At 38.7% G+C, this 26,470-nt stretch overlaps 3 protein-coding genes across 5 annotated transcripts in view; 2 read left to right on the forward strand and 1 right to left on the reverse strand.

Annotated features, from left to right (window-relative positions):
- Window positions 1-26,470, reverse strand: part of LOC139774258 (uncharacterized) — an 88,284-nt gene that overhangs the window by 9,905 nt on the left and 51,909 nt on the right. The window contains exon 1 of one of the 3 annotated variants that reach the window (XM_071709381.1): window positions 25,725-25,792. The exons of the other annotated variants lie outside the window; for them this stretch is intronic. The gene's annotated coding sequence lies outside the window, so the exon portion shown is untranslated. Of the gene's footprint in view, window positions 1-25,724; window positions 25,793-26,470 lie in introns of those variants that run through there. 3 annotated transcript variants of the gene reach the window in all.
- On the forward strand, window positions 505-4,416 carry LOC139774207 (outer dynein arm-docking complex subunit 4-like). The gene is made up of 6 exons (XM_071709283.1): window positions 505-745; window positions 1,148-1,423; window positions 1,838-2,264; window positions 2,468-2,728; window positions 3,144-3,414; window positions 3,994-4,416. Exons 1-6 carry the CDS (start codon window positions 505-507, stop codon window positions 4,414-4,416), a joined length of 1,899 nt encoding a protein of 632 aa, XP_071565384.1.
- Window positions 6,017-12,336, forward strand: LOC139774208 (uncharacterized). Its single transcript, XM_071709284.1, has 4 exons — window positions 6,017-6,204; window positions 8,061-8,710; window positions 9,521-9,838; window positions 10,227-12,336. Exons 1-4 carry the CDS (start codon window positions 6,017-6,019, stop codon window positions 10,700-10,702), a joined length of 1,632 nt encoding a protein of 543 aa, XP_071565385.1. The 3' UTR covers window positions 10,703-12,336.

The following is a 26,470-nucleotide window of genomic DNA, read 5'->3' on the forward strand; positions in this document are numbered from 1 at the left end:
ATTCTCTCTCTCTATTGATCTGCTAATTTACATCCACTATGTGCTGGGATAAACCGAATTTAGCACTTTGCGGCCTGTGTCAAATTACATTCCATTGCAAAGCCGCATTTTGGATTCTGCGAGAGTCACAATGTATTATGTATCGTCACTCATACTCGCCTATTTTCACATGATACGCTCTATCTATGATGATCCATCCATCAATCCGTCATTTGGTCACCATCCATCAATGTCATGTAATGTGAAAGATAATGATACGTGTCTAATAAATTATGTAAATGTAATTAAGAAAATTTTATAACGCGAAAGAAGCAATCATGTGAAAATAAAATAAATCTCACAGCTTTGCGTACATCAGAAAAATTTATTGTCTAAGAAAAACGTAGGTGATAATTCTTCGTCGATTATTATTATTTTTACGGCAGTATTAGTTTTTGGTGCCTTGTATCTATAATGGATATATGAAAATTACGTTTCTTTCTATTTGAAAACATTCAATAGATCATGTCGGCGCTGAAGAAGGAAGAGGCTCCCGAAGTGTTCAGGGAGGCCATCCTTTATCGTGAATGGGGCTATCGACTTGCCAGTCTGGGCAAATACCTCTTGGCCACAGATTATTTCGAAAAGGCGTCCAAATCAGCCGAGGCCGAGGACCTTAGAACGTTAATCGGTCTTTACAGAGCGCTCATCAAGTGCACAAAATATTTCGCGGCAGAAAAATTGTCGGAGAAATGTATGAAAATAGGTACGACCGCACAAGAAACTTCGAATGTAAAATTGGAAACATAAAACGTTGTAGATATAGGATATTCTTCTCGCACTTTCATACGCAAATTAATGTTATCGCAATCATCTCTGTTATGAACTATCCCCACTTTTCTTATGCAAGTTCTTACGTTTGCAATAGCAACACTTTCACGTCTTCCGTTTATTCAGAGTTATTTTCTTAAAATTCTCCTCGCGTTCCATATTTTCAGCCTACAAATAATGTTTATTCTGTAAAGAATCGTGTCGTATAAACGTCCGCTCAAGCGGCGTCGATCGATGACGCCCGATAATCATCTTTCGCTCGATAATTTCATTTAAAAAAGAGGGAAAAGAACAGCGGACACACTTGATCTCTGCATCGTCGTATCTCTCTCCGCAGATCCCGGTCATTATAAAGTACGGCAGATGCGAATGGAGGCGCTTTTCCAGATCGGTGAGTTCGGTCACAGTCTGGTTCACGCTTACGAGGGTATGCGACGGCACGGGGTGACCTTTGAGCACGGCGCCTATCAGGCAAACGAGACCATCGAAGATTGCATCGGCCGGAACACGTCGCCCGTCGCGCTGCTGCTACTCTACCCGTGGATACGGCGTTTGTGGGAGCACCGTGAGCTCCTGATCGGCAAGTTCGAGGAGGAGGAGGACGAGCTCGAAGGTGCGTACCGCGATTACAGCAAAGGTGGGCAAATGATTGTGCTCGTTCGCGATATCAGTTCTCGAGCGAGTACTCGACGACTCGAGAGTAACGGTGAAACAGTCGTTTCGGAATAGCGCCCACTGACTTTTACGAGGCGAGATTCAATTTTCGTGATGGTAGAGCAAGAAAATACTTGGGTTCTTATCGGACCTCGCTTTACCGAAGCGAAGTTGATCGGAGTAACTGTGATATAAGTATGTGATCGACATTTCTCATGTGATATAATATAAAGGAATCGTCACGTCTCTCTCAATGATTTTACTAGAAAATATTACTATTACATTACTTATAAGTTATAAAAAGTTTTTTGTAACTATCTTGAAACTGTTTCAGCAATGATTTGACGAGTGTAGACTGGCTTTACGGTCGTAGGTGTCGCGGAGGACGAGGTGAGATTCAAGGTGAACGATCCCGAAGTGCAGCGGCAAGCGCGAATGAAAAGACTACAGCGCGTCATAGCGAAAATGGACATGGGATATTTGACGATTGACAGGGATTTTCTCGAGGAAATCGTGAACCGGCCGGAGATCGTGGCTTCGCCGAGCAAGAAGTCGATTACCGAGCTGCTTGCCCTTGCGAGTACGTGCTATCGTAACGCGACGTACCTGCAGGATCTTCTGCGCGTGAGACGGCCGTTCTACGTTACCCTCTTCCGACGACGTAAGATTACAAAGGGGCGCAGAATGATGATGGAACGAGAGCGAAAATTGCGAAGGAACATCGTCGTCGTAAAGGCGGATTTTCTCTTGCGTCTCTTGCAAGCCGCGAGGATCAACAAGGACTATCCGGCCTTTTTCAAGTCGGTGTCCGGACTTGTTTAGGAGTCTCGCCAATATACTACGAATATACTGCAATATTTCGTACCTTGAAATTGAAATACCTAAGAAGCTTTCAAATATTATCGCTGCTGGGGGGTCACATGGCAGTACATTCGTAGTGAAATTCATGAAATTTCTAAACTTAGTTATGAATTTCCGATCTAACGCCATAATCTTATACCAGACTCGTCGATCACATCAAGGACAGCTTCGACGCTTACTCGGACAAGATGTTTCCGCTAAAGCAAAGGTGTCTGGACGCGTTGTACAAAACGGTGGCTAGGGTTTACCTCGACACGCGTAATTTAACGTGTCTGAACGAGGAAATGAAGATGAGATATTTGAAACATCACTTGGGAATACGAGTTGCAACGTTGCCCCGAGACAGTGATATCGCGTGGATGCCAACTGTAAATCCGAAGAAGACGTTGAAGATATTCCGGAGGTATAACTCTCATTCATAAATAGATTTCGGGGCTGAAAATGTGATATCTCGTGAATTTCCTGCCTGTTTTATGCAAGTAAACATTCATATTTTATTTCTGTTATTAGAATTTTTAGCCACGCGAGCAAGATTTCGCTGAAATCCTAGTTTCTCGTTTATTTAGTTAGAAATTCTAGTTTCTGCGTGTTTCATTCTTAACGCTTTGACAGGTGCGCTGTTTGAAATAACAGCTGTTACTCTGTTTAGCATAAAGCTACATCATTTATACCATTATAGATTATGTAATTTAGAAACGTTATATAATTTATGCGTGTAATTTCCAGTTATAATTAGTCTCGCGGTTAATCCGTTATAATAATTCCCATTTAACTGATCGATATTTCGAAAACGGTTTCAATATTTGCGGTTCGAATAGGAGATTAGCTATGGCATCCGCGCCGCTCGAGCTCGCCTGGCTGCATCATGAATTTTGCAAGTTTCTCATCGACATACGCCGCTTCGATCTAGCCAGATTCTACGCCAAGAAGGGACACGACATGGCACAGGAGGCGAATTGTGACCAATGGGTCCTAAACATCGATCATCTGATGCTGCGACTAGAGATCTATCAGAATAATCGGAACGAGGCGAGAGACGTCGCGATTCAAGCGCTCGCGCACGCCAGAAAGCTTAATATCGATTGTCTGGTAAAAATAAAATTCACATTTTTCATTATTCGTAATAGCGTCGCCATTTTACGGTCGAATTTATTCTACGATCGATATGCACACATTATTTAAAATTAGCTTGCGGCGCGCAAGAGAACGCGTTTAAAAAAATATCGGAAAACGACGAATGAAACTAACACGCTCGTCGCCGCCGGCAATTTCCACTAATTTTTCCTCTCTTTAGCACAATCTACGCCGTCGCGTCCTTTGAATTTTTTAATAGATAAAGTCTAGGGACGCTACGGTGAAATATATTCATTAGTGCATTATCGCGAGTAATGTTATATTTACGAAACGAATAAAAGTTAATTTTTTTCACAATGTTGCGTTCTCGTTATTTTTCTTTCGAGATATTTCTTTATCCTAATGATCATTGAAAAGTTTTCTTCTCCTTTTTGTTCAGATGTTCCTACAATGTTTGCAACCACTTTTTTCATATTATAAAAAGCTAGAAAAGCTGTCGCTCCGGAAAATTTCGTCGTAAAAACGAATGTAATGATCTTCTTTCGCGAAAAGCAATTTTCGCCATTACGCGACACAATTGAATCGCTGACGTAGGCGATAAGCAAAGCATCCTCCATTGACGAGATGCTTAATTCAAGGGCCAGTCTCATAATGTTTCCGCAGATAGATTTCTATGAAAGGGCCATGAGGGTCGTGGACGAGCTGGACGTGGAGCGTAGCGGCGACTTTGACGACATCGCTGCCAGGCAGCAGCTTATCCTCGAGCTGATGCCAAAGGAGATGAAGGGGGAGGTGGATTTTCTCTGGCGGCGAATGGATATCGTGCCCGCCGAGAGGCGACTCTCCGTCATGCCGGGCTGCAAGCCGATCGATCGAAAGTTCAAAATGCCGTCCACGCGAAGAACCATATTACCTAACCCGCCGAAGGACCCGGAGAGGGACGCCAGGATCGCTTTGTTGAAGCAGCACGCTCCGCACAGGCGGCCGGGTTTCGTGAATTTTCAAGAGTTCGAATAATCGATCTTCAAACGGAACGCGAACAGTTATGTTTTTGTATTGTTCATGCGGCATTTATTGCAAATTATCGCGGGATAATCAACGTCAGACACAGGTGTATAATAATTCGCATTTACGAATGAGTTTCTCTCAACCGTTATGTTATTAATGCGCGTTTGTTCACATCAAATTTATTGAAAGCCATTAAAAGATCTGTATCTCTGTCGACGCGAAATTATTCAATAGTATTTATTTCACATACATATAATTATATAATTCAGTTTTTATTTCACGTTGTAGAAGACAATTTATTTGTTTACGTTTCGTAGACAAAAATTCATTTAGAATGCACGTTCATTTTAATACTCATACTTAAAATACCTTCATACTACTTTTTTCCCTTTTTCTGGACTGTAAAAACTTCTAGATTACACTGTTAAAATAACGCGGCATTAATTCTCGATTAACGTTAGTTTGCTATTTTACGTATATAATTACAATCGCGGTGACTTCTCTTTTTATTCGCCATGCATCATCGCGCTGTCTCGTTATCCTCGCGTTTCAATCTGGTGACGCTTGACAGGACCATTTCGCCGTGATGCACGGTCGTTTTCCAATAACGACATCGCGCCCCTCAATCCGAGATGAGCAACATTCTAGTCGCCCGCGGAGCTACCGAAAGCATTGTAGCGGAAATCTCCTTACCGCAACGACACTCTCCGGTTTTCAACCCTCCTTTTTTTCTCTTCTTCTATTTTTCAATCGTTACCATCGCCTGAAACTCCAGTTTCACCCTTTTGCGTTTTCCCCGCTCCATTTGCCAGGCTCCCCGACAACGCTTTACCGCGACGGTACGCCGACTGTTAATTGGCAAGAATAATTAATTAGCTGCCGCATGGGGACAATATGGTAATATGTCGAGGGGCGGAGAAAGAGAAAGAGAGAAAGGGGAAATTAGCGTCGAAAATTGAATATAATAAATAAAATATGTAATGATGTTCATGATTTAATTAAAAGCTTTCGTATTTCTACGATGCGTAAGTCTAATGCGTGATGTAAAAATTATGTTGTGTTGCATTTTCCTGGAATTGTGCGTTGGAAATAATAATATACGAGGCGGATAGCCTTTTATTATGTCGAAAAGCGGATCGCTATGCAATGCGTTATTGTTCCAGCTACGCACGAAATTTATGAAGACAGATTACGAAGATAGATTACAAAGATTATTTCTCGTGCACGGAGGTAATTATAAAAGCTACCTGCGAAATAATTATAATAGCTCTCGCGGTACTGTTCGCGTCTGCTTCAAAATTATTATTGCTCATCTTTAACAGGAATTATATCTATCTCATACAATTACGTTAATATATGATTTAGTAAAGAAAACAATTTGCCGATGACATATGGAGAACAGAAGGTATTGTGTAAATATAATTACATTTGCGCAATTAGGTTAACGTAACGATCATATATGTCGTAAACAGATCGTAGCCTGTTATATCGTATCGCGTTATATGAAGAATCGATTTCAACGAACGAAATTGGTTGCGAGAGGCTTACGTCCGGAAAACAAATCGCGAATATCTTCGATCGCGCGGACTCACGGAACAAGGCGGTATAAATGGCTACCTCTGTCAGATGGAAGCTTAACAGCCCCGTGCACGATCTCGATGTCACCAAGCAGACCGTGGAGAACGCGGAGAGTCGTGCGCGCCTTCAGATAAAGACCAGCGCTTCGAAACTGTCCCGTGGAAATAACCGGCAATATGCACAGGCCTTACATTGTCAAGCGGACGAGCTGTGCCAACGGTGGGGTAATCAATACTTGTTAACGATATTAAGTGCTAGACAGCTTTAATCGCACGCCCCACTTCATATTTCGTGACTTTTGATTAGCTCGGCTAATTTGACGCGGGCGTGACGCCAGTCTTGAGGGTCCGCGAATAATTACAGAATCGATCGGCGTTTTCGGGGTTACATCAAAAGCGCATTAACCTCTGACTTGCTTCCTTTTTTCCCCCCTTTTTCTCTAATGAGAGTCTAAACACCGGTCGTTTTCTTAATAATATTATCGTTTCTTCTGGAGAAATTTCGCGTGACTGTATTGAATCACGTACGCGCGTATAACAATGAGGGAGGAAAAGCTATTGTACATTGTACTGCCTCGACGTCCTGTAATTTTCAACTGGAAATTGGATCTGTACACATGAATGTGTAGAGTGATCATGGTATATTCCTATTAACTTAGTTACGTCAAAAGTGCCAATATTTTATAGATTGATTGACATGTATGAGCAATGAAAAAATTTCTATGAGGAAAGAAAACTTTTTATCTTATACTATATATATGTATATACATATATAAAATTTTTTTCTAAAAATTGACTAAAGAAAGTATTTAGTTTGTCTATTGCAATTGTTTTTCAATTACATTTTTATTTTAAGTATCACGTGTTTTAAAATTAATAATTGCATCGTTTAATCTATTAATATTTTGAGCAGAAATATTGATAAATATTTTCGTTAACTACGTGAATTTATCGGATGTTGTAGCAAGGTGAATTTGTTATCGGTAAAACACAGCATAACTTCGCCACATTGAATTTTAAATTTAGAGCTCATTGTAATAACTTATCATTATTGTCGCTAAAGTATAAGCATTTTGACCACGTTTCAGAAAAATAGGTCATGGGGAATATCGGAAATGTTATCAATACGTCTCGTTTCCCTGAAAGAACATTCAACGAATATCTCTTTACAAACGGCCGATATTTAGTTTTTGCGGACAGCCATGGGCGTTTTAATTCTACAAATAGATTTCCTCTCTCCTCGATTTAAAAATCGTCGAACACCCTGCGGCTTAATACGTTTTTATATTGAAGCGCAATTATTAAATCCTACTTTGTGGGGACAATATTTATTAATAATGTAATAATTGTTTAATAATTTTTTAAATATTTAAACATTTTATCAAATCGCTTTTATACGATTTTATCACGAGGGATTAATGATGAAAGCTTAATGACAAGAGTATAATAATTAATGAGTACCTAAAAATTCACAAATATGAATTGCACAGTGGCGAGTACGAGTCGGCATTGGTGTTATATCATCGAGCATCTATTGTGTGTCCGCACGACAGCAGCCACAGTGTAGCAGCGCGACGTATCGCGGCAACAATAAGCTCGTGGAATAATTCGGAAAAAAGTTCAGCGAGGGATAATGCAATTTCGAGGGTGACTTCAAGTCACGAGAGTGCGGCACTCAAAGCGTGTGATGCTACGAAGTCTTTTGATAATCTATCGATTATTCCGGATGTCCTCAAGTAAAAATAGATGAATTAACTCATATAGATGATATATCCGCAAGATACTCCAAAAACGCGGATTATAATTAATTTTACAGATTTCTTTACAAATTTTTTAAAGCTGATATTCTATTAGTTTAATCTTTTGACATTCAAGATTAATTACAGCAATTACATTTTGAAATAAAATTTTAATTAAGATTAAAGAGTTAAGAAAAAATAAAGTTTCCTTTGATTTAAAGCAAATAATGGGGTGCTATTTCACTGCACTTTGGAAATAATTATTTTGATGATAAGCCTTTATCTTTGATGATTTAAAACTTGAATAATATTAAGTGTCTCGATGCTTCGATCAAAGGATTCTTCTATCCCTCTTCAGATATCTCGATAGCCGCAAGAAGATTTCTTACAAAATTTCCTCACCGTTGACCTCCAAACTAATTCGATGCAGAACGATGTTGAAGCACGTCAATAGTCGCGCCAACGCCATGCTGAAGAATTTAAAAGTTCATTTCAACGCTGGTAAATTGAAGATTTCCCTAAGACTCGCCGAGGATTTGCTAACATTATCTTCTGGCTTGGAGGATTCATGCCGGTATAGAATCCCGGCGTACCGATACTTATCTCTGATCCACACGGCCTTGGGAAGACACGATCGAGCGTGCAGTAACGTCGCTATGATGGTGCGGCTGTCGAAGAACACTAACGACGTCGTTCTGCTGTCGCACGCTCTTGTGACGCTGAGCAAGGTGCATCTCAGCTTCGGCCATCTGGAAGTCGCCGCACGCGCCTTAGAAAATCTATCAATCCACGTCGATCATCCGGTGCCGCGAGCCTGGGTGCACCACGAGATTGGACGCTGCCATTTGGAGACGGGGAAGTACGTCAAGGCGTTGCGCAAGGCGATGCAGTGTCGGGAATGCGCGGAGGAGGCGAACTCGAAGAAGTGGACCTTCCACGCCGACCTGCTGCGGGCGCAGTGCCTGGCGATGCTGGGTCGTTTTGCCGGTGATGACTCTATTTCTCAAACTGTCGTTCCAAGTCTTTCCGAGAACATCCCTTTCTTCTTCTTGGTCCAATTTCTTAGCCGAACGAGTCCTCTGCGCGAACAAAATTGCGATGCGCCGCTGCCAGAGATATCACATATCTCTCTTTTTTGTTGAAATTTCAGCGAAGTTTTCGAAAACCGACTTCTAACCTTTGGAATTTTTCCAGAGTATAATATTGCGTTGTGGTTTTTCATCATTTTTCCACCAAAAAAATAACGCACAATTTTCCACAATTTTACGTTTTATCTTAATTGCTCGAAAAAAATATATCTAAAACGTTTGGTTTTAGATATATTTTTTCGACGTGGTTATATCAGAATTGTGTGACTAAGCTACAAAAAAGAAAAGACGAGAGAAAAGAGAACCAGGGTGAGAAATATAACACTTTTCTCTGACGTATACGCTGACGTTTTTATCACGAGGAATTTTTATTCCTCTGTGTCTGTGAGAAAGTGTTAAAATGTAGACCACGGTGAAATATCTGTAAATAACTAAAATATTCAAATTGCAGTAAAAAAGTACGAAAAAACTATTTTAGGAATGGGATCAAATTAATATATATACATATGTGTATACCCTGGAATTTTTAAAAATTCAGTTTAATATATTTAAATACATATTTAATCGCTTCACTAAAATTATGAAGTGATTTAAAAAACGTTAGATCCGGCGTTTGTTTAGGTACGAATAAAATGTTCGAACAAAATTATGGAAAGAAAGTTTAGTACACGATCATCTCTAATAGTAAGATGAGCTCTGCTTCACACAGAAGCCCTCGAGGAGCTGCAAATCGCCGCAAAGATCAGCGAGGAGGAGGGTGACACGCCAACGCTGTCTTACATTCGAGATCTAATCGAACAGCTGAATCGTGCTCTGCGTGAAGTCACGTTCGGTGAGGATCGATGCTCCGAAGGTATTCTTCGAAGGTTATCACCGCGACGCGAAGAACCAGGACTATTCGAGGGGGATGAGGCGATAACAAGTTCAGGAATTAGGAGAACGACGCGCAGCAAGGACAACGACGCTTTAACACCGTCATTCTACTCCGACTGTCTGGAGGACGAGATCCTCGATCGTCGCGAGATAGGTATTACTTGCGGGAAAGATTTATTGAGAGGATTCCAAACTTTTTGTATCCGTCGAGAAATTTAGAAATATTGTGTGAAAAAGTAACCCACAGATAAACTAGAGTCTGTTATTTAAAAAAAAGTAATATATGCAACCAAGTAAACTTTTTGGAAAAAGTCGAAGAATTATTTGGAGAATCATAAAGATATTGGGTTCTGTTTTTCGAGTCCGTAAGCTGATCTTATCACTATGTAGAATCTCGCATTATTCTACGCGAGATTAAAATAACTATATTTTTATTTCTTTTATTAAATAACATACTTAATTTTTTATTTAATATCGTTATATTGTCAAAAAGCCGTTACTTAAATCAAAGCTTCAAATTCTAATCAATGACATTAATGCAGAGTCGAACTCAAGTTCGCTGGACAGTGCCACGTCCTGCAGAAGCAAAAGGACTAACTTGACGTACGTGATCGACTCTCTTACGGACGTTTCATACAGAGGCAAGCTCGACGGAATGAGGATATGCGACGACGAACTTTTGTCACGCGAGTCGCACATGACTTTTCGAACGTGTTACAAAGAGTCCAGCCACTTCATCGACGAAGACAAAACATCGGTCTCTTTAAAACAACCAATCGCGACGTGCTCTAGTAATGTCGAAACGAGCGGCGGACAAGCTGAATGCGAGACATCTAGGATTTCAAGGTCTTGCGAGGACAAACGATGTAACTTTGATACTGTTATTGGCAAAACGCGCCACGACACCGTCGCTGGAACATCGCGCGGCCATTTGTCACTCGAGGAAATGAAAAAACGGAACAACGATGAGGAATCCTTCGTTCGCGAAGTATTTTCCAGTTTCAAAGTATCAACCTAAAGATAAACTCATTAGAACTAAGGAAGTATGTTCGGAATTAAGCTACGATAAAATTATGACGAAAAATCGAAAGGGGTATGTCGTATATAGCAGTTACAACCACAACAAAAAAATCTTTAACTTTCCTACTCTTTTTAACGATAACTTTGAAACTCAATTATTGATCATGACGGAGAACAATCGCAATAATAAATCGGAAATAGGACAAAAACAATTTGTGAACTGTCTATCTATCACATCGCGCGAGTTGAGTGCGTTTCTCTCTCTTTTTTTTTTTTTTAATAGTCATGTCTGATTGCATAGCGTCCATCCAGTGCGCATCAAGTCGTGCTTTATTCATTCGTTTGAAGTGTGTAATTGTGCATCGCCGAATGAAATGCCAGAAAACCATAGTCGTCCGTTAATGAGAGCGCGCGATCATAATTAGCTGTGTTTTTTCCTGTTCGTATTCGTATTTAACGAACTTCGAAATGTGAAATTGAAGCAGTGATATAATACGATGAACAACCTCTACCATTTACCACTCTATTATCTGTTCGCTTCTTTTTATCTTTTTTTTTTGCAACAATTTAATATTGCACAATTCTTCAATCTCTTTTTTGTAAAAAAAATAATTGACTATTCTGCGCTAGTTTAAATTGAATTTTCGTCAAGTTTGCAAATAAAAGAAAAAAATATTTAATGTTTATGCGATAATTGTATATCATGAAATGACATCATAAATATTATTGGTATTTCTATGCATCTGCGTTAATATTTATTTATATATTTTTAAAACAGTTTTTTATATATTCGGATATATATAGTTCGAAACGACATTGCTTTAAAACGCAATCATTCAAAATGTGTACCTATGTGCTACAAAGCGTTTAAATTATAAAAAGTCAGCTGTGTAAAATCATTGTGCGATAAAACCAGCACGAGTCGCGGAAACGAATGAGTTTATTTAAACGCGTTTATCGCGCTCGTGAAGATATATGTACCTGTGTATACCCCACCAAAATTGAACCGAATTCGATGTCAAAGGGTGAAGCGGCGTGGAAGTATCAGAGCGCCGAAGAGCAATCCACGCGTGTAGGCGTGACAGCTCGTCTGCGTAGCATGTAAAATATGAAAAGAACGGAGAAAAATACGATGGTGAGGAAGAGGAGAGGAGGGTGCGAGGTTCTAAAAGCTACCTGTTGAGCTATCTACGTGTTCTCGGCAGGCCTCTTTGTCGAGCTGCCAAGATGGCGAAGAAAATAAGTCGGGGCACGCGAGAGTTCACAATATGCGAAACCGTGATTGCGACCTCAGCTGTGGGTTCAAAAGTTGCAACTAAAGCTGCATATTTCAAAACTCTGTGATAAACTAATTATTTTCAGGCGAGATTGAAGCACTTTAAATTTAGTTACGCGATGTAAAACAAAACTCCAGCGTTATATATTGCATAAAATTGCTCCGCTAAAAATTATCGCGGTACGAAAATATAATATCTCGAATATCATAAAATAATATTCGTAGAAAATTAATAAAATAAAATAAAATTTTGTACTAATCGAACATTTATAAAATTAAATCTTAAAAGAAGTTAAACTAATGCGAATAATTGACGGGAAATTGTAATTGCATTGTAAATTGTAATAAAATTTGAGAGAGAAAGAGAGAATTTATTTTGAATAATTGTTATCAAAAAATGCAATCAGAAATCTGGGACACTTTGTACATTATTCGCTTGTACAAAATTGCATTTTTTTTCTAGAAAAATGAAAAAAAGTCAGACACAATAGTCTGATTTCTGTAGACAAGAAATCCGCTCGTTGTTATTCAATTCGCATACGTTGTACAAATAGTGACGTCTCGGTCTACGCGCGATTTGTCCTGACTCAAGTAGAAAAAACCAAGCACTGGGTCGTATGAATAAAATGCAATCACTCTTGCTTATTGCAGAAACTGCTGCTGAATGTAAATAAATGTATAGAACATTTGTTCAGAGCGCTTATCTTTAAGAAAATTATAAAGTGAACGCTTTTGTAAGTAACAAGTTGTAACAAATGTTGTAGAAACATGCGAGTAGAAGAAAGCATTTAATGCTAAACTTGCGGGTACGCGTCACGGAAGAAGTTTAACATCGACTGCCTCGCAAAAAGTAAAGAATTATTCGTAGAGTACAGTTTTGCCTTGTACATTTACCTTGAAATAAATGCTTTTTACTCTTATCTTTTCCCCCTCTCCTCAGAGAATACTCTTTCTTATCTACATGACTCACTATATAAAATCAGATTCTGCCGTCCCTCGTCGCGCCCGAATGCGCACGACCACCGTAGAGGAAATGTATCAACTGGAAGCCAACAATAGTTTTGTTAAAACAACCTCGTTCGAAAGTGTCGACAAATTAGTCGAGTAGGGCAATTCTCAAAAGCGTTCCCATTTTCCACTCATTCCTCCAATTCGCGCGCTAAATCCAACGGCGTACAAAATAAATCCCCATTAACCCCCGCCGGGTTTTATTTTAATCACCGACACGTGTGGCCGCTTAGACTGACCGATGTTCTCCAGGTCGGATTTAATCAACTGATTTTTCTTCTCTTCCTCGCAACGAGCTTCAGCGCAACAAGCGCGGCAACGGGGAAATCATTTCGCGAGAAGAAGGGACCTCCCGGCTTCATTTTGCGAATGCGGTTAAAACCATCTCCTCAACTTTAACTCGCCGGTCGGGAATGTGCCCCATCCCTTGCACAGCGTGTATCTCAAACTGAGATTCCGAGTTTCTTGTTAACTCGTTCTGGCGGAATTTAATCATGTCCGTAAAGAACAATGAACGTATATTACTTTAACTTCGGATTAAAAGAAATTATCATGTCTTGTTAAAAATATAACAGTGACAAATTTGTATCGCAACTCTTTCAACAGTTAAATAGAATGCCTTTATCACCCTTGCAGCCATTTCGAATTTTATTGGTATGCAGCAGTGAGCGCGTGTTCTACACGCAAAATTGATATGGAGAATTTAGCTATAATATATTTCCTATTGATGGCTAAAGCTGGAATCTGGAAGCTGGAATAAATGGAATCTCAACTCTAGAGAGATTTATGAAAATCTTATATTATACTAAAATTTTTGTGGTTGCCTATTTTTATTCACTGCGAGTTCCTATGTCGCGCCGTTCTTATATCGGCCGTATTTCATTGTCAAGATATCGAAATGTCTGCGGTCAAAACTATTTTTGCCATTGAGTTCCGTTACCACCGCATGAATTATGACTGCAATTCAGATACAGTAGTTCGATAGTGTAAGATACGTGTAACAAGTTTTCTCTTTCACATATGTTTTTGGATTGCCTATTATACGCTCGATTATACAACAGAAACAAAAGAAAGGAAAATAAATAAAGGATTGCTTTTTGTAAGACTTTTAATATTTCTGTAAAATATAACAATAAATTATAATTGTTTATTATGCAGTTAGGTAATCAGAAAATTTGAATTAAATAATAACAAAATAATATATTAGGCAACAATAAGTGCGCTCAATGCTGCACACCGACAAAAATTGAAATGGCTGAAAGATTGATAAAGGCATTCTATTTAACGTTTGAAAAAGTTTTCTTTTAATATACATTTGCTATTAATATATTTTTAACAAGACACAATAATTTCTTTTCGTCCAAAGCTAAAATAATGCGTTTATTGTGTTTTACGGACATATGTTGATATTAATATTTTCAGGCTGGATATTAGATATGTGTCCGCAGTAGTAAAATTCTACAATCGTTATGTCGGTTGTGCCGCGATACGATTTAATGGAACGCGAAAAACAGAAACAATAGTTCGAATAAGTCTCTTGGTTATGTTTGGCGTTAGAATAATTCATCCGTGGCTTTTACGCAAGCTTTCCGAAACATTAACTTTTACTCTTATCTACGACTGCCACGCGGAAGATAGAAGACTTCGTAGCAGCTAAATCGATTTTTGAAGATGCGCCGGTCTGCGAGCGCATGCTGGAACTCCGATAGAACGGAGAAAGATAGAGTCTGCGGGCAAAGGCAGTCACGATAAAACGTGTAGAATGATGCGATTAAACCGCGTTAATCTAAATCTTTATCACTGTTCTATCCGACAACTCAATTAAAAGCTGTAATCGACATCGTATTACATAGAAAATCAGTGAATTTCCGACTCCGTTATAAAACCTTCGCAGATATTATCACAGAAAGAAGAAGATCGTAAGAAGTTTTTCAAGTATTTAAATAAAATCATGTCAGAGGGAATCGAATAAGTAAAATAAGTAGAAAATGATACGCTATGGCCAGACCCATTCTTGCGTACTCAGCGTCCAGAAATTGCCGCGTTGATTTTAATAAGCTTAAATATTAAGCAAAGATAGCGTTTTATGAGCAATAATTCTGCTCTTATCATGAAATGTTACATAAACCTTCAACAAAAGCGCGGAAAAGTAGTTTTATTTACTCAGTGTCAATTAACAACGAGCGAATCATACAAACGTTATTGGCGTTAATTAAATCTTAATTCTTCATGCATTTTAATGTTGTGGTTTGGTTTTTCTTTCATATCGAGAGACAGTAATTAAAAATAAACAGGTACGCTGCACCTGTCGCGTGTTTCCGTTTACAGTTTATAGTGGAAACGGGTCAAAATGTAAAATGATCGGAGTCGCTCGTCCCGTTTTCTAGTTCAAACGATCGCGGGAATAACGCACGGATAACGCAACGAAGCATCCATTAGCAATGATTGATGAATGCGATGTCATAACTTTTATATATACATTTCACGTGACATGCACAGCCGAAAATATTAGAAGAAAATATCAAGGTATTTGTGAAATCTATTAAATAGTATCTATTTGCATTTATATACATATTTGCACAAAATAAATAGAATCTAAAATTTCTTTGTTGCGCGATCTCTATATCAATAGAGAAAGAAATAAATCTGTAACAATCTGTACGAAATCATAAAAAAGAAATGAGAGGCAAAGAAGCGTTCATAGTTTTAGATTGAGTCTCACGATTTATCAGCACCGCAAGAAGTAGAAAGGTGAGTGCGATTCATTTAGCTTGGCTTCCGGGCAAGTGAGAATTAGCGAAAAAATCATTTGCAATCACGATCGGTTGAATCCCCGTGCTTGTCGCTTTCAGAGAGATAAATGGATTTGCGGTCGACTTGATAAGTCCATTGTTGATCATGTTAAATGACACCAATTTGTCCGTTATAACCATACCGTCGTCGAGGATCTCGCAGGATAATCGACGCAATTCAAATTAAAATCATGAAGAACGATCTTTTCCACAATAAGCCATAAAAGCATAATTTCGATCAGCAAAATTATGTCGGTCGGAAAAGCGCGATGAAGTTTGGTCACGTGGACCGCCGAACTGTCGATTATTCACGAGCTGCTACAAAATGGAACTACGTAGTACTCGTTCCATATGCAAATGGGCTGCGAAACTCGGAATTACGGAAAATTTATAGAATCAAGGTGTCATTTTTTTGTGTAATGGTCGCTCTTGCGTTTAAAATTAATTTGCTGCGAGAGAAGTCCGATTAATGTTACCTTCGAGTAATGTATAATTGAATTGCTCATTTACTTTAGCGATGTACAATTAAATTGCTGAACATTTACCCACAGCATAATTATTTGCTTTTTATAATTTTTATAATAATGTCTCTTGTGCAAAATTATTGCAATTAAAAATTATTAAAAAAGATAAAAATAATTTGAAATTATAACTACTCGAAAGTATAAATTGTAAAATTTATAAACTATTATGACTCTATTTTCTTCTATCTTAACTTTAGATAATATAGGCATTAGAAATAATCAATTACAATACTGCCAACTTCGTGATCTCGCTATCAATCGCTATTAATCGGTAGCAAACACGAGTTGCTTCTTGCGGTGGCTGTAATTTACAAGTATCCAAACTATGTACGAACTACTTTCGTGCGGCTTGATCGACCGCTTGAGCAAAGTCGTGCTCCCTCGGACAAGCCGACTTTCTCGAGCGGTAAAATTGTCCGCGAATAACTTCTGACATGCCCCTATACTTGGAGATAGAAATTGAGCGAAGGAGCAAAATTGAACGAAAGGGTTCGACGTGTCGCGTCACGAGAAATTGCATCCACATTTGAAAGCTTTGAATATTTGAATAAATCTCGTGAGCGGGATTACAAAATGGTCGAATCGAATATTCCAACGTTTCGAATAAACTCAAATTTTAGACTGCTATATCTTTCAGACATTTGATCGTTAAATTATATTATCTGTTGGTCCGAAAGTATTTTGGAATCTCGACTTTCTTTGTTTTCAGGACATTTTCCCATTAAGTGCATCCATTGTTGAATCCATGGAATCCATTGTTCTCAGGAAAATCCATATATTGTTTCGCATGTCGCTCGGCTATTGCTGATTCTCCGGTGTAAAGGTATCGTTAAAAGATACTGCGACCATTTTTCAAAGTGTCATCGCAGTCCGCTAAAGATACACAGTAGCGTCTTTCACGGATGCTATATGCAATATACTTGGCACTTGAAGACGCTGGCTCGCGTCTTTTGATAATGGGAGATGTTTGTCGGAATTTATAAGGTTGCACTGCAGCGGAAAGAAGCGAAGTCTCATCGTCGTCGCTTATTGGATAAAAGAGAAAGATCAGCAAAGTGAGCAGGAAGAAACTTGCGAAGTCGATATCGTCGGGAAATCGGGCAACGAATGCCTCGTTTCCTCGACTCTCAGTTTCTCCTTGTCCAACTGATATTGGTTGAATTTTGTCAGGCTTGGATATAGAGATAAAGAACAATCCAGCTTTTCTATTTCTCCAAACTATTCGCTTTGTATATCTGCTCGCGAGCTATCCGCTAAAATGTCGCGTCTGAAAAGCTGATGAGGCTTCCGAAACCCTCCAAAAGTAATCGCCTTCACCACCGATGAAAATGTTGTGTCTCCGTTTTTATTATCCCGAAGTGGAGGAATACACGACGCGAGAGAGAAATATGGCTCGTGCAAAAAGATGAAATATACCGTGTAAAAATATGGACTGCAGAATTTTTCTTTACACGCGCCGGGAGCCTCGCACAAATGTGGCACGTGTTCCGATCAGATACCATGAAATTCAAATAACATTCCTTTAAATCCGTTTCGTTCGAGTAAAGGGATCTATGAAATCAGGGCATCTTCGCGTGCATCATTAAAGACAGCCGCGTAAAGACAGTATAGAGCTAACGAATTCTGGCTAGCTCACAAATTCAGTAGCGTTAGAAATTTATATGCAACGTCTCGTTGCTTCGCAGAGCTACTAGGTTGCGCATCATTAAATGGGATAAGAAACTAAGTAATGTGAATTTGATTTAAAGAAGAGATGATAAAGCGCGAGTGCCGCGCCGCGTGAAAAACTGAATCATATAATCTAAAACTGACTGTGATATTTATTTTAAATATTTCTTTAAGAAATAAGAACTCTGTGATGAAACGAAAGTAAAAAAGATTAAGTCGGTCATATGTACAATTTTGTTCTTTTAATATTATTCTAACTGCAATCGTTTTGAATTGATAAATTGTAAAAATAGTGACGACCGGTCAAAAGGTACCAGCGAGATGACCGACTTTCAATTGGCAAACAGAGAAAGAAAAATGCGCACAGTCGGCGCGAAACAAGTGAAAATCGATAACGATTTTCCTCAAAAGAAATCAGTATCGGTGGAAAATCCCGAGGTCGAAGATTGCTGTTAAAAAAAATACAAAAAGCAGAGAGATGAGAGTTACAACTTATTCCGTTAGCGTTTCATCGTGAAGAGAACAGGAGGAGAAAGCGGGGTAAACACGAAATAAATTGCAACGCCTGTGATCCCTCCGAGATTTTCAATTGCCATTAGCCTGGACGGAAACTGATATTGATTATGCTTCGGAAAACCTCAACATTATTCAAGCGATGCTTGAATGGGATATCATAACGCGAATAGACAACGCGAAGATAATGCATTAATTTCCATTTGCGTAATTTAATCTGACATTATAAAAAGAAGCCCTCCGATATTCAGAATTTCGAAGCCATCAATTACAATTAATCATGCCGTATAGATGAGTGTCATTTATTTTATATCGCAGTAATTACGGCGGAGCGTTGTAATGACTTACGCAAACTGTTTAAGCGCCGTCGTTGATTTTCAAACGATTTAATAAGTCATAAATCATCGGCGAATGTGAGCGTTCGGATACATCATCGTTCAGCGAAGCGTATGTTCGAATATTTCACCATTTTATCGCAGTTCAAACACACAAATACACGCAAACACGCATACATGATGCATATTATCTGCAATGCAAAATGCATTGGCGTCGAAGTTTCCCTCGCACACTGTGTTTGATCTATCAGGGGTAGTATTGATAGATACGAAGCTTCGCGAGACGTCACTTTTGTCGGGACGATCGATTTCTCGTGTAATACTCGAATAGCGCTGTTTATACACACAAACACGGTTCTCTCTCTCTTAGAGCGCCATATCTTCAATTTAATATTTACATAAGCATCGGCGCATATGCATATACAGGAAGTTCTCCACGTCACGTTCTCCAGAATATGGAATATTTTTTTATGAGTAACGCCCCCCTTTCTCTTGTATATATATCCGTAAAAATAGGTCGAGCGAAATCGGCGATTTCACGTCAAGAGGGATCGAAATACCGAAATCGAAAGACCGGAAGATGACATGACACTCTATTGGTTTACAAACAAAAATGGTACGCTATTAGAGTTCGATCGAACTCTAGAGGAAGAAAGCGGTCAGCACTCGCAGAAGCCATTATTCGTTGCGAATTTTTAATATTCAACATTGAATATTTTAGTAATTCAAACTGTGATGTATAAAAAGGGAATATATGAATTTTTAAACAAAGAAATTTAAGTTTTATATATTGCTGTCTTACGATTAAATGTTACTTGAAATTTTTTTCTTATACGCGTATGTATGTGTGTGTGTTAATATTTATTTTAAAATAAAATAAAATATTATAGTTGTGTAATATTGTAAAAATACACCAAATGTATTGCATAATTATTATTCACAATAATTTCTTTTTCATGAGCGCGGATATTTTCAATTTAAAATATCCTTTCAACCATCAGCTGTAGTATGAAAGATACAGTATCCCCATCAAAAATATTCAATATCGCAAGCATCGTTAGATGCAACCTAGTTTTTGTAAAATTTCCCCTGTACTCTTTTTCGTGGTTATACATTTCGCTTACCAAAATATTTTCTTAGCAAAGAGACTCGCGCAGCTAGCGATTAAATTGCTTCCCGACATATTCCAATCAACCCTTTGGCCACTCTCGCGCACGTCGAACGTAAATTCTTCATTACCGCTAAGTACTTATCCTGTGAATGTACTCAGAGGTATACCAGCGGTACGTTATCCAGCGGTCGGGTATATTTCTCAAATATTTGTTCACGCGGCAATATCTGTCCGATTACTTCGTCCTGGGAACATGCATAAAAACCATCAAATCGAATTAGAAAATTCAATCCGCATATATTCAAGGAAAATTATCCAACAAAAGTACATACACTTTTTAACTGCTGAAATAATATGTATATTTGGAAAGATAAATTCCAGGCATGAATGCGTACTTCCTGAATCGTGAAAGAATTATGACGGGAATGTGTTACGCAACGAAAATGGAACGACGTACTCCGTAAAATACGTAATACGTTAAATTCAGCTAATGCGTTCCAAGGTATTAACTTTATTATCAGATATACTGGATGTGACACGTGTTGCTCAGTATCACATTACGTACTTTTAACGATTATGCGTCAAGATACTTGAAAAATTACGTAAATAGCAAACGTATTCCCGTGGCTTCTGTCATTCCTCTCCGCGCGTTCGACCTTTATTTTATCAATGTGTACATCGGGGAAATGCTATTAATAACGACGACGTGATATCCGCGGCCTATGATAGCAAACACACTCTCTAGCGTCTGGATATTAATAGAGAAAAGTCCGTACAAAGCGAGAGAGGCGGAAAAGAAGGTATAAGTGCGCCATTGATCCACACGTGATTACGGTCATTACGCATATCGGACTCGGTTCTTTACAAACTAAAGTCCGACATACGTAACGCACATCTCCGCTTTTAATACGCACTTGTATATTCTGAAGGATTCGGAAACAAGACTACGTAAAGTTTACCAAGTTCAGATGCGACGTAATTCCTCGCAGAACTAACTTTACGCTTGCACAAATAAATGAACATAAATAGAATGCAAACAACTTTTAACACTCTCTAAAAATATTGCTACTAAACAGATTTCTAGAATAATATGCAAGTTAAACAATTTTATTATCTTTTTTTTTCCAGAAAGCTGTAGAAAATAGCATTTGCATTAAAATATCATAAAAGGAGAGAATTGCTCGAAGCGATTTTGAAGAGCCGTGCGCATGCCCGCCGCGAATTGACCCGTTCTGTAAAATTTGGCGTAATTTCATTATGCGTTTAATTTAGCATGCATGAGCATCGCGTGCGTGCACGCTTACAAACGTCTGGTTTACAAACATTTTCCATCTCCGTGTTGCTGATTCAGCAAAATGATCGGTGAATCGGGTAAGCTGAAAAAGCGTTTCAGACTTCTACGTATTTCTAAAATTGCTTTCTTCTTATACTATTAAAATTTTATTTTGCCGTAGTTGGAATTTTCCAAAAATGAGCTGTCTCCAATGTTAACATGAATATCATAAGTGTAATAAAGATAGTACTTGAAAATATCCGCCTTGAAAATTTTTCAAGTAGCGATGTATACGACAACTCTATTCGTGTTTGCGTAACATTTTACGAATCTTTTCGTTTAATTTTATTTTCTGGATTTTTCAGATTTTAGGATTTTAAATCTGCGAAAACATATCCACTTCTAAAAAGAGACTTGAGACGAAAAAGTATCCACGTTTCATGCTTCGCTCTTAAAAGACCCAGTAATTTATATGATGTATAAAATTTATCCATTTTATTCGTAATAGCGAAAGTGTCATATTAGTGCGTAACGCGCGACGGTGTTCATAATTTGTGGCGGACGTCCGTTGCGTGCCATTTTCAAACTTTATGATAAATCGCTATTATAACACACGGCACGTCTCGAACAGCCGGGGCACGAGGATAAGATGTTTTATATACCGTGACATATCGCATACATAGCTGGTCCGCGCTCTCTTATATTTTCCGAACAAAAAAATGCCGTCGAGTAATCTTTTTGCGTTTTCCTTTTGCATAAAGAGCCTCGAGGTACACTCGTGGACAGAAAGGTTGTCCGACTTATACACCCGTATTCATACTATGAATACGGCTCAAAGTCGGACAACCTTTCGGACAACCTTTCTGTCCGCGACTATACGTATTCGTTATTCTCAAAAAAGTTCTCTCGCTGAAGAAACAAATTCTTAATAATATATTGCGAGAGAAATTCTATTCAATTTGTCCCGGCGAATAGTTAAAGCAGACATGACTGGATAATTGCGTGTAATCAATGCATCGCTTAAATGGTCGATTATTCGACATCGAAGGTTGTGTGGAGAATAGATAATCCATTGTATATTTGCATAATTACGATTCGCCTATTTGGGAGAACAATACGCTTCTACGCGAACATTCTATTCGATACACAGACTAGTTCTGCCTTTGCAGTAACGTTGTAATGTGAAAAGTGCAGTTGAATAAAGAAAGTGAAAAATTTCGCTAAAGCTTTTCCGCTGAAATGTCAGTATTTATCTCATCCGTCACGTATGATATATCGCAGTCATATGAATTAGAGTGATGCACTTTGGATTTCAACTTGAAAAAGGAGAATTACTATCATAAATCCTCTTCTGAATTACACGTTAAAAGCGCTTTTCCGCAAAAAAGACATAAGTAATTTGTGATATATGAGAATAAATATAGCACTGACATATTTTCTGATGTTAAACCGATAATCGTTATGGAATTATTAAAAACGTACGATAATTGCCTACACATCATTATACATTATAATATTCTAAAGGAGTTGCGATATTAATGTCATTGGGAAATATTGCTGCGTCATCCAGCATCTGGATCAAACCAAGCGTAGCTACATAATCATGTACCTAGTTTCAGGCAGTCACGATTCGCGTGGCTGCTGTCACGTAGATGGAAATGATCTAGCCACCGGTGCTGACGGGGTCTCGTCCCCACGAACTTATTCCGGTATTCACCAACACAGCTGTGCTAACGGCACCCACGCCTTTATCTCCTCCAGCTGGCAGCGGCGTGCACGGCGTGTGCAGGTGAGTATTGATCGTCGCGGCAGGGACGAACGGCAGGCGAAGAAACGGCCGAATGTAAACGGACGCGAGGCGAAATGACGCCGGGGATAAATGCGTGGACAGACCAATCGGAGCAGTCGAGGGAGAAAAAACGATTTATTTGCGAGAAATCTAGGTCGGTCTCTGTCCGATGACGGCCGACCGGAGCAGAGCAACAGGCGACCTGTAGATTTCGAAGGGGACTATTGAAGCATCGGTGCGCGAATGGATCGGGTGGATCCACAATGTATATTAATCCTTATAAATACTTTCATATTCATTAAGTATATCTACATATAGAGGAAAGTTCCCTATTATGAGATACCGAGTTCATTTGGTGTGATTGCCGAAAGTCTATGGGCAGAATTAAAAAATGTAATGAATTTAATGAATTTAATGAATTTTCCACTAAATAGATTTCACTCCAAAGGCAATAAGTTCATGGTGGAACCAACAGATGAGACCTATTAGTTTAGCAGAAACCCCGCTATCTCATATTAGCAGCCGATCACATAATAGGGGACTCTCCTCTATATATCTTCTGGACGGACTTGGACGTTCGTGTATCGTGTGATTGTTCGCAGTAAAGAAAGTCGAGAAAGAGAGCTACGCTGAGCAACATTGGCTGGCTTTTGACATACACCATATTTCAACTAATTATTTCTCATTTGACATTGTTAGATGTAATATTTGCAAATACGAATCTCATCAGTTTAATTGTAGAGCATCGTTATCTAATTTCCTGATTACCTTTTTATCTCACTTTATTTTATTGTCGTTTTGACTCGCTATTACAATTGTAGAAAGTATAATACAATACATGTCAACACGTAGACATGTTAAAAAAATGATGACTATCAAGCGTTAAGGCTCTTATGTCGATCAATGCACGGCGTTGTGCAAAAAGCACAAGATAATTCGCTGAATTTTTTGTCCCGGAGATACAAGTGGCATGTGAATTAATACCGACGTAATTCTGGTTTGAGTTAAATTTCCGTTGCGCCGCAGATACTGAAAAAATCCACCTTGCACCGATCGTCGTTCTTTTTTCGCACGAGTAAACATATAGAGATCATTTTCTTGTATGCGTAATATCGAAAATCTGAATTCATTGAATATTTATTGGTCCCAATCCCCGTGAATGGCGCGTTATACATTGTAGATCTATATATGGCAAGTGTATAGACGAATAGCAGCTACAATTCACTCTCGCAAAGTTTAACCGATATAGTTTTATAGTCTATAAGAATTTGATATATGTATATGAAGTACATGCAATATAAAAACATATTATAAAGCGATCTACAGCAGTTAGAGATACTGGTATATAATTTTCTTTATTATTTCAAATATCCTTTTCTTGTTACTGAAATTGAATAGTTTACTTTCGATGTAAATCTTTACTCGCGAAAAACTCAAGTCTTGGATATATAAAGATGTATATCTTCAACAATAGGATTGGCTCGTTTTTCGATATTCTGTAACCGGTCATTCGCTCGAGTATAAATATATCTCTGATTCCGCTGATAGTGCATTACACTGAATTGCGAGCAATGGTGGATGCATACAATTTGGAGTATACGGCATAATCGATGTGCCGTTCCTGCCTTTGTACTCTTGAAGCTGTGAAAGACGAGGTCGTTGACGATCGCCTGTTGCTCCCATTCGTGGCGCGACCTGGTACAACAGAGTCAGAAGGCTGACAAAGCAGCCTGAAACTACTCAGCCACGCGATGCTTTGTCTCACTGGTATTCTCCGAGATTATCATGGTGTTAATTTCAGAAGCACAGATATAGATCTGGGGGGGAGAGAGAGAGGGGGGGAGAGAGGGATGCACCTTCCCTCGGGCGTTTCCAAAACAATCAACGTCGTACATATCATTACAACGTCGATACATATGTAAATAAAGTTTAAAACAAATATCGGACATCACAGACATGGACTTATTATAAACAAAATTAAATAACTTTTAAACTTTACATAATGTATATATTGTAAAATTTTATCATTTATCAAAAAATATTATACCCTGAGGTGGCGAAGTTAATTTCCAATTCGAGCTCCTAAAATTCCACGAGTTTTATAAGTCAACCATAATAACAAACTTTAAGTAATTATATCAAGGGAATAGAATAGGTTTATTGATCTTAGTTCTCTTTCACACAACGTTGAATAATATATGTTGAAAGAATTTGAAAAATATATAAGTTTATAAGCTACTAGTTAAATTTTAGCAAAAGTTAGTACATTAATGATATAAGGAGACAAAGCCTGTAATTTATCGAAGAAGCCTGAGTCAAATTACGAATCGTGCCGAGGCCGAAATAGAGTTAGGATGACGAAGGAACGATCGTGGGAAAACGAGGGCGAAAAAGTCGGTCGAAGGGTGTCACTCCGGGAATTGCATTTTCCTTTGTAACCGCACAAGTGGCAGGCCGGCGGGTTCAATCGAGAGGAAAGTTAATTCGTTTGTTTATTCTCGATATCCGATCTGAACCTTTTTATTTTACGCTGCGTTGCATCTGCAAAACGGAAATAGCGTCGAAAGTTATCAGATTCGCGGAATAGGACTGCGACAATAATATCAGTTTATTGGAAATGTAATTTAAGATTAAATTTATATTCTAAGACAGATAGAGTAGGTGTAAACGTAGGTGTAAACGCCAGGTATAAAGGAGACTGCAAATGAGATTATAACGTGACGTGTCTTACCAAACTGATTTGAAAACTTTTCCCGCTAGGCAGTTTTCTTCCTGTTGCGAATCTCGCGAACGTAATACACTTTTCGAGCTTCCACACTTATCCGTGTGAATTGCCCAACGACACGGCCGCGGCGGGCGGGGGTGTGCGAAATGAAAGCGGAATTATTTAACTGATGATAATGTTGGGGCTACTACGTGAACTTATATCGTCGAGATTAATTTCTGACGACAAAACTAATTTAACTTGGGCTATAGCTGCGAATAAACGATTCGTTTGCGATGCTCCGGCTTACGGCCGCGTTGCAGCTTGGAGTTAAGTTACAACTGCGACACGCCACAACTGCCACGGTATCTAACTGTAACGTGTCAAGGTTACGATTCGCCACCCGGCGGCCTCGCGGGAACTTGCTTAAAGTTGGAGCTTTAACGACCGTAAAGCCATACGCGTAAACGTTTACCTACCACGTATAGCCGGGATACACGTGTCGAAACGACATGTTCAATTAATATTTAATCGATTAATGCCAGACCGTTTATTTCCGTATTTATCTTCGAATTTATTTCCGATGATGTAGACGAAAACAGTATTGGGAAAAAATTTCAATGAGATGAAGATTACGATTGAAATTGAATTTAATTGAATTGAAACATTGAGCGCATGTTAGTCTTGACAATGTTCTACTATTTTAAATAGTAATTAAGAAAGGTTTTTCACGCAATCCGGCTCTTTAACAGAAGATTGGCACAATGAGACTT

This window comes from Temnothorax nylanderi, unplaced genomic scaffold, assembly GCF_030848795.1.
Source record: "Temnothorax nylanderi isolate EJ_2023f unplaced genomic scaffold, tnyl_v1.0 TNYL_tig0076_pilon, whole genome shotgun sequence".
Classification (NCBI taxonomy): domain Eukaryota; kingdom Metazoa; phylum Arthropoda; class Insecta; order Hymenoptera; family Formicidae; genus Temnothorax; species Temnothorax nylanderi.

Coding starts and splice junctions, on each gene's coding strand:
- LOC139774207 (XM_071709283.1), top strand. CDS start 505: ATGTCGGCGCTGAAGAAGGAAGAGGCTCCCGAAGTGTTCAGGGAGGCC. Junction 1,424..1,837: donor GGAGGAGGACGAGCTCGAAG/GTGCGTACCGCG, acceptor TTACGGTCGTAG/GTGTCGCGGAGGACGAGGTG. Junction 2,265..2,467: donor GACTATCCGGCCTTTTTCAA/GTCGGTGTCCGG, acceptor ATCTTATACCAG/ACTCGTCGATCACATCAAGG.
- LOC139774208 (XM_071709284.1), top strand. CDS start 6,017: ATGGCTACCTCTGTCAGATGGAAGCTTAACAGCCCCGTGCACGATCTC. Junction 8,711..9,520: donor GATGCTGGGTCGTTTTGCCG/GTGATGACTCTA, acceptor TGCTTCACACAG/AAGCCCTCGAGGAGCTGCAA. Junction 9,839..10,226: donor CCTCGATCGTCGCGAGATAG/GTATTACTTGCG, acceptor ACATTAATGCAG/AGTCGAACTCAAGTTCGCTG.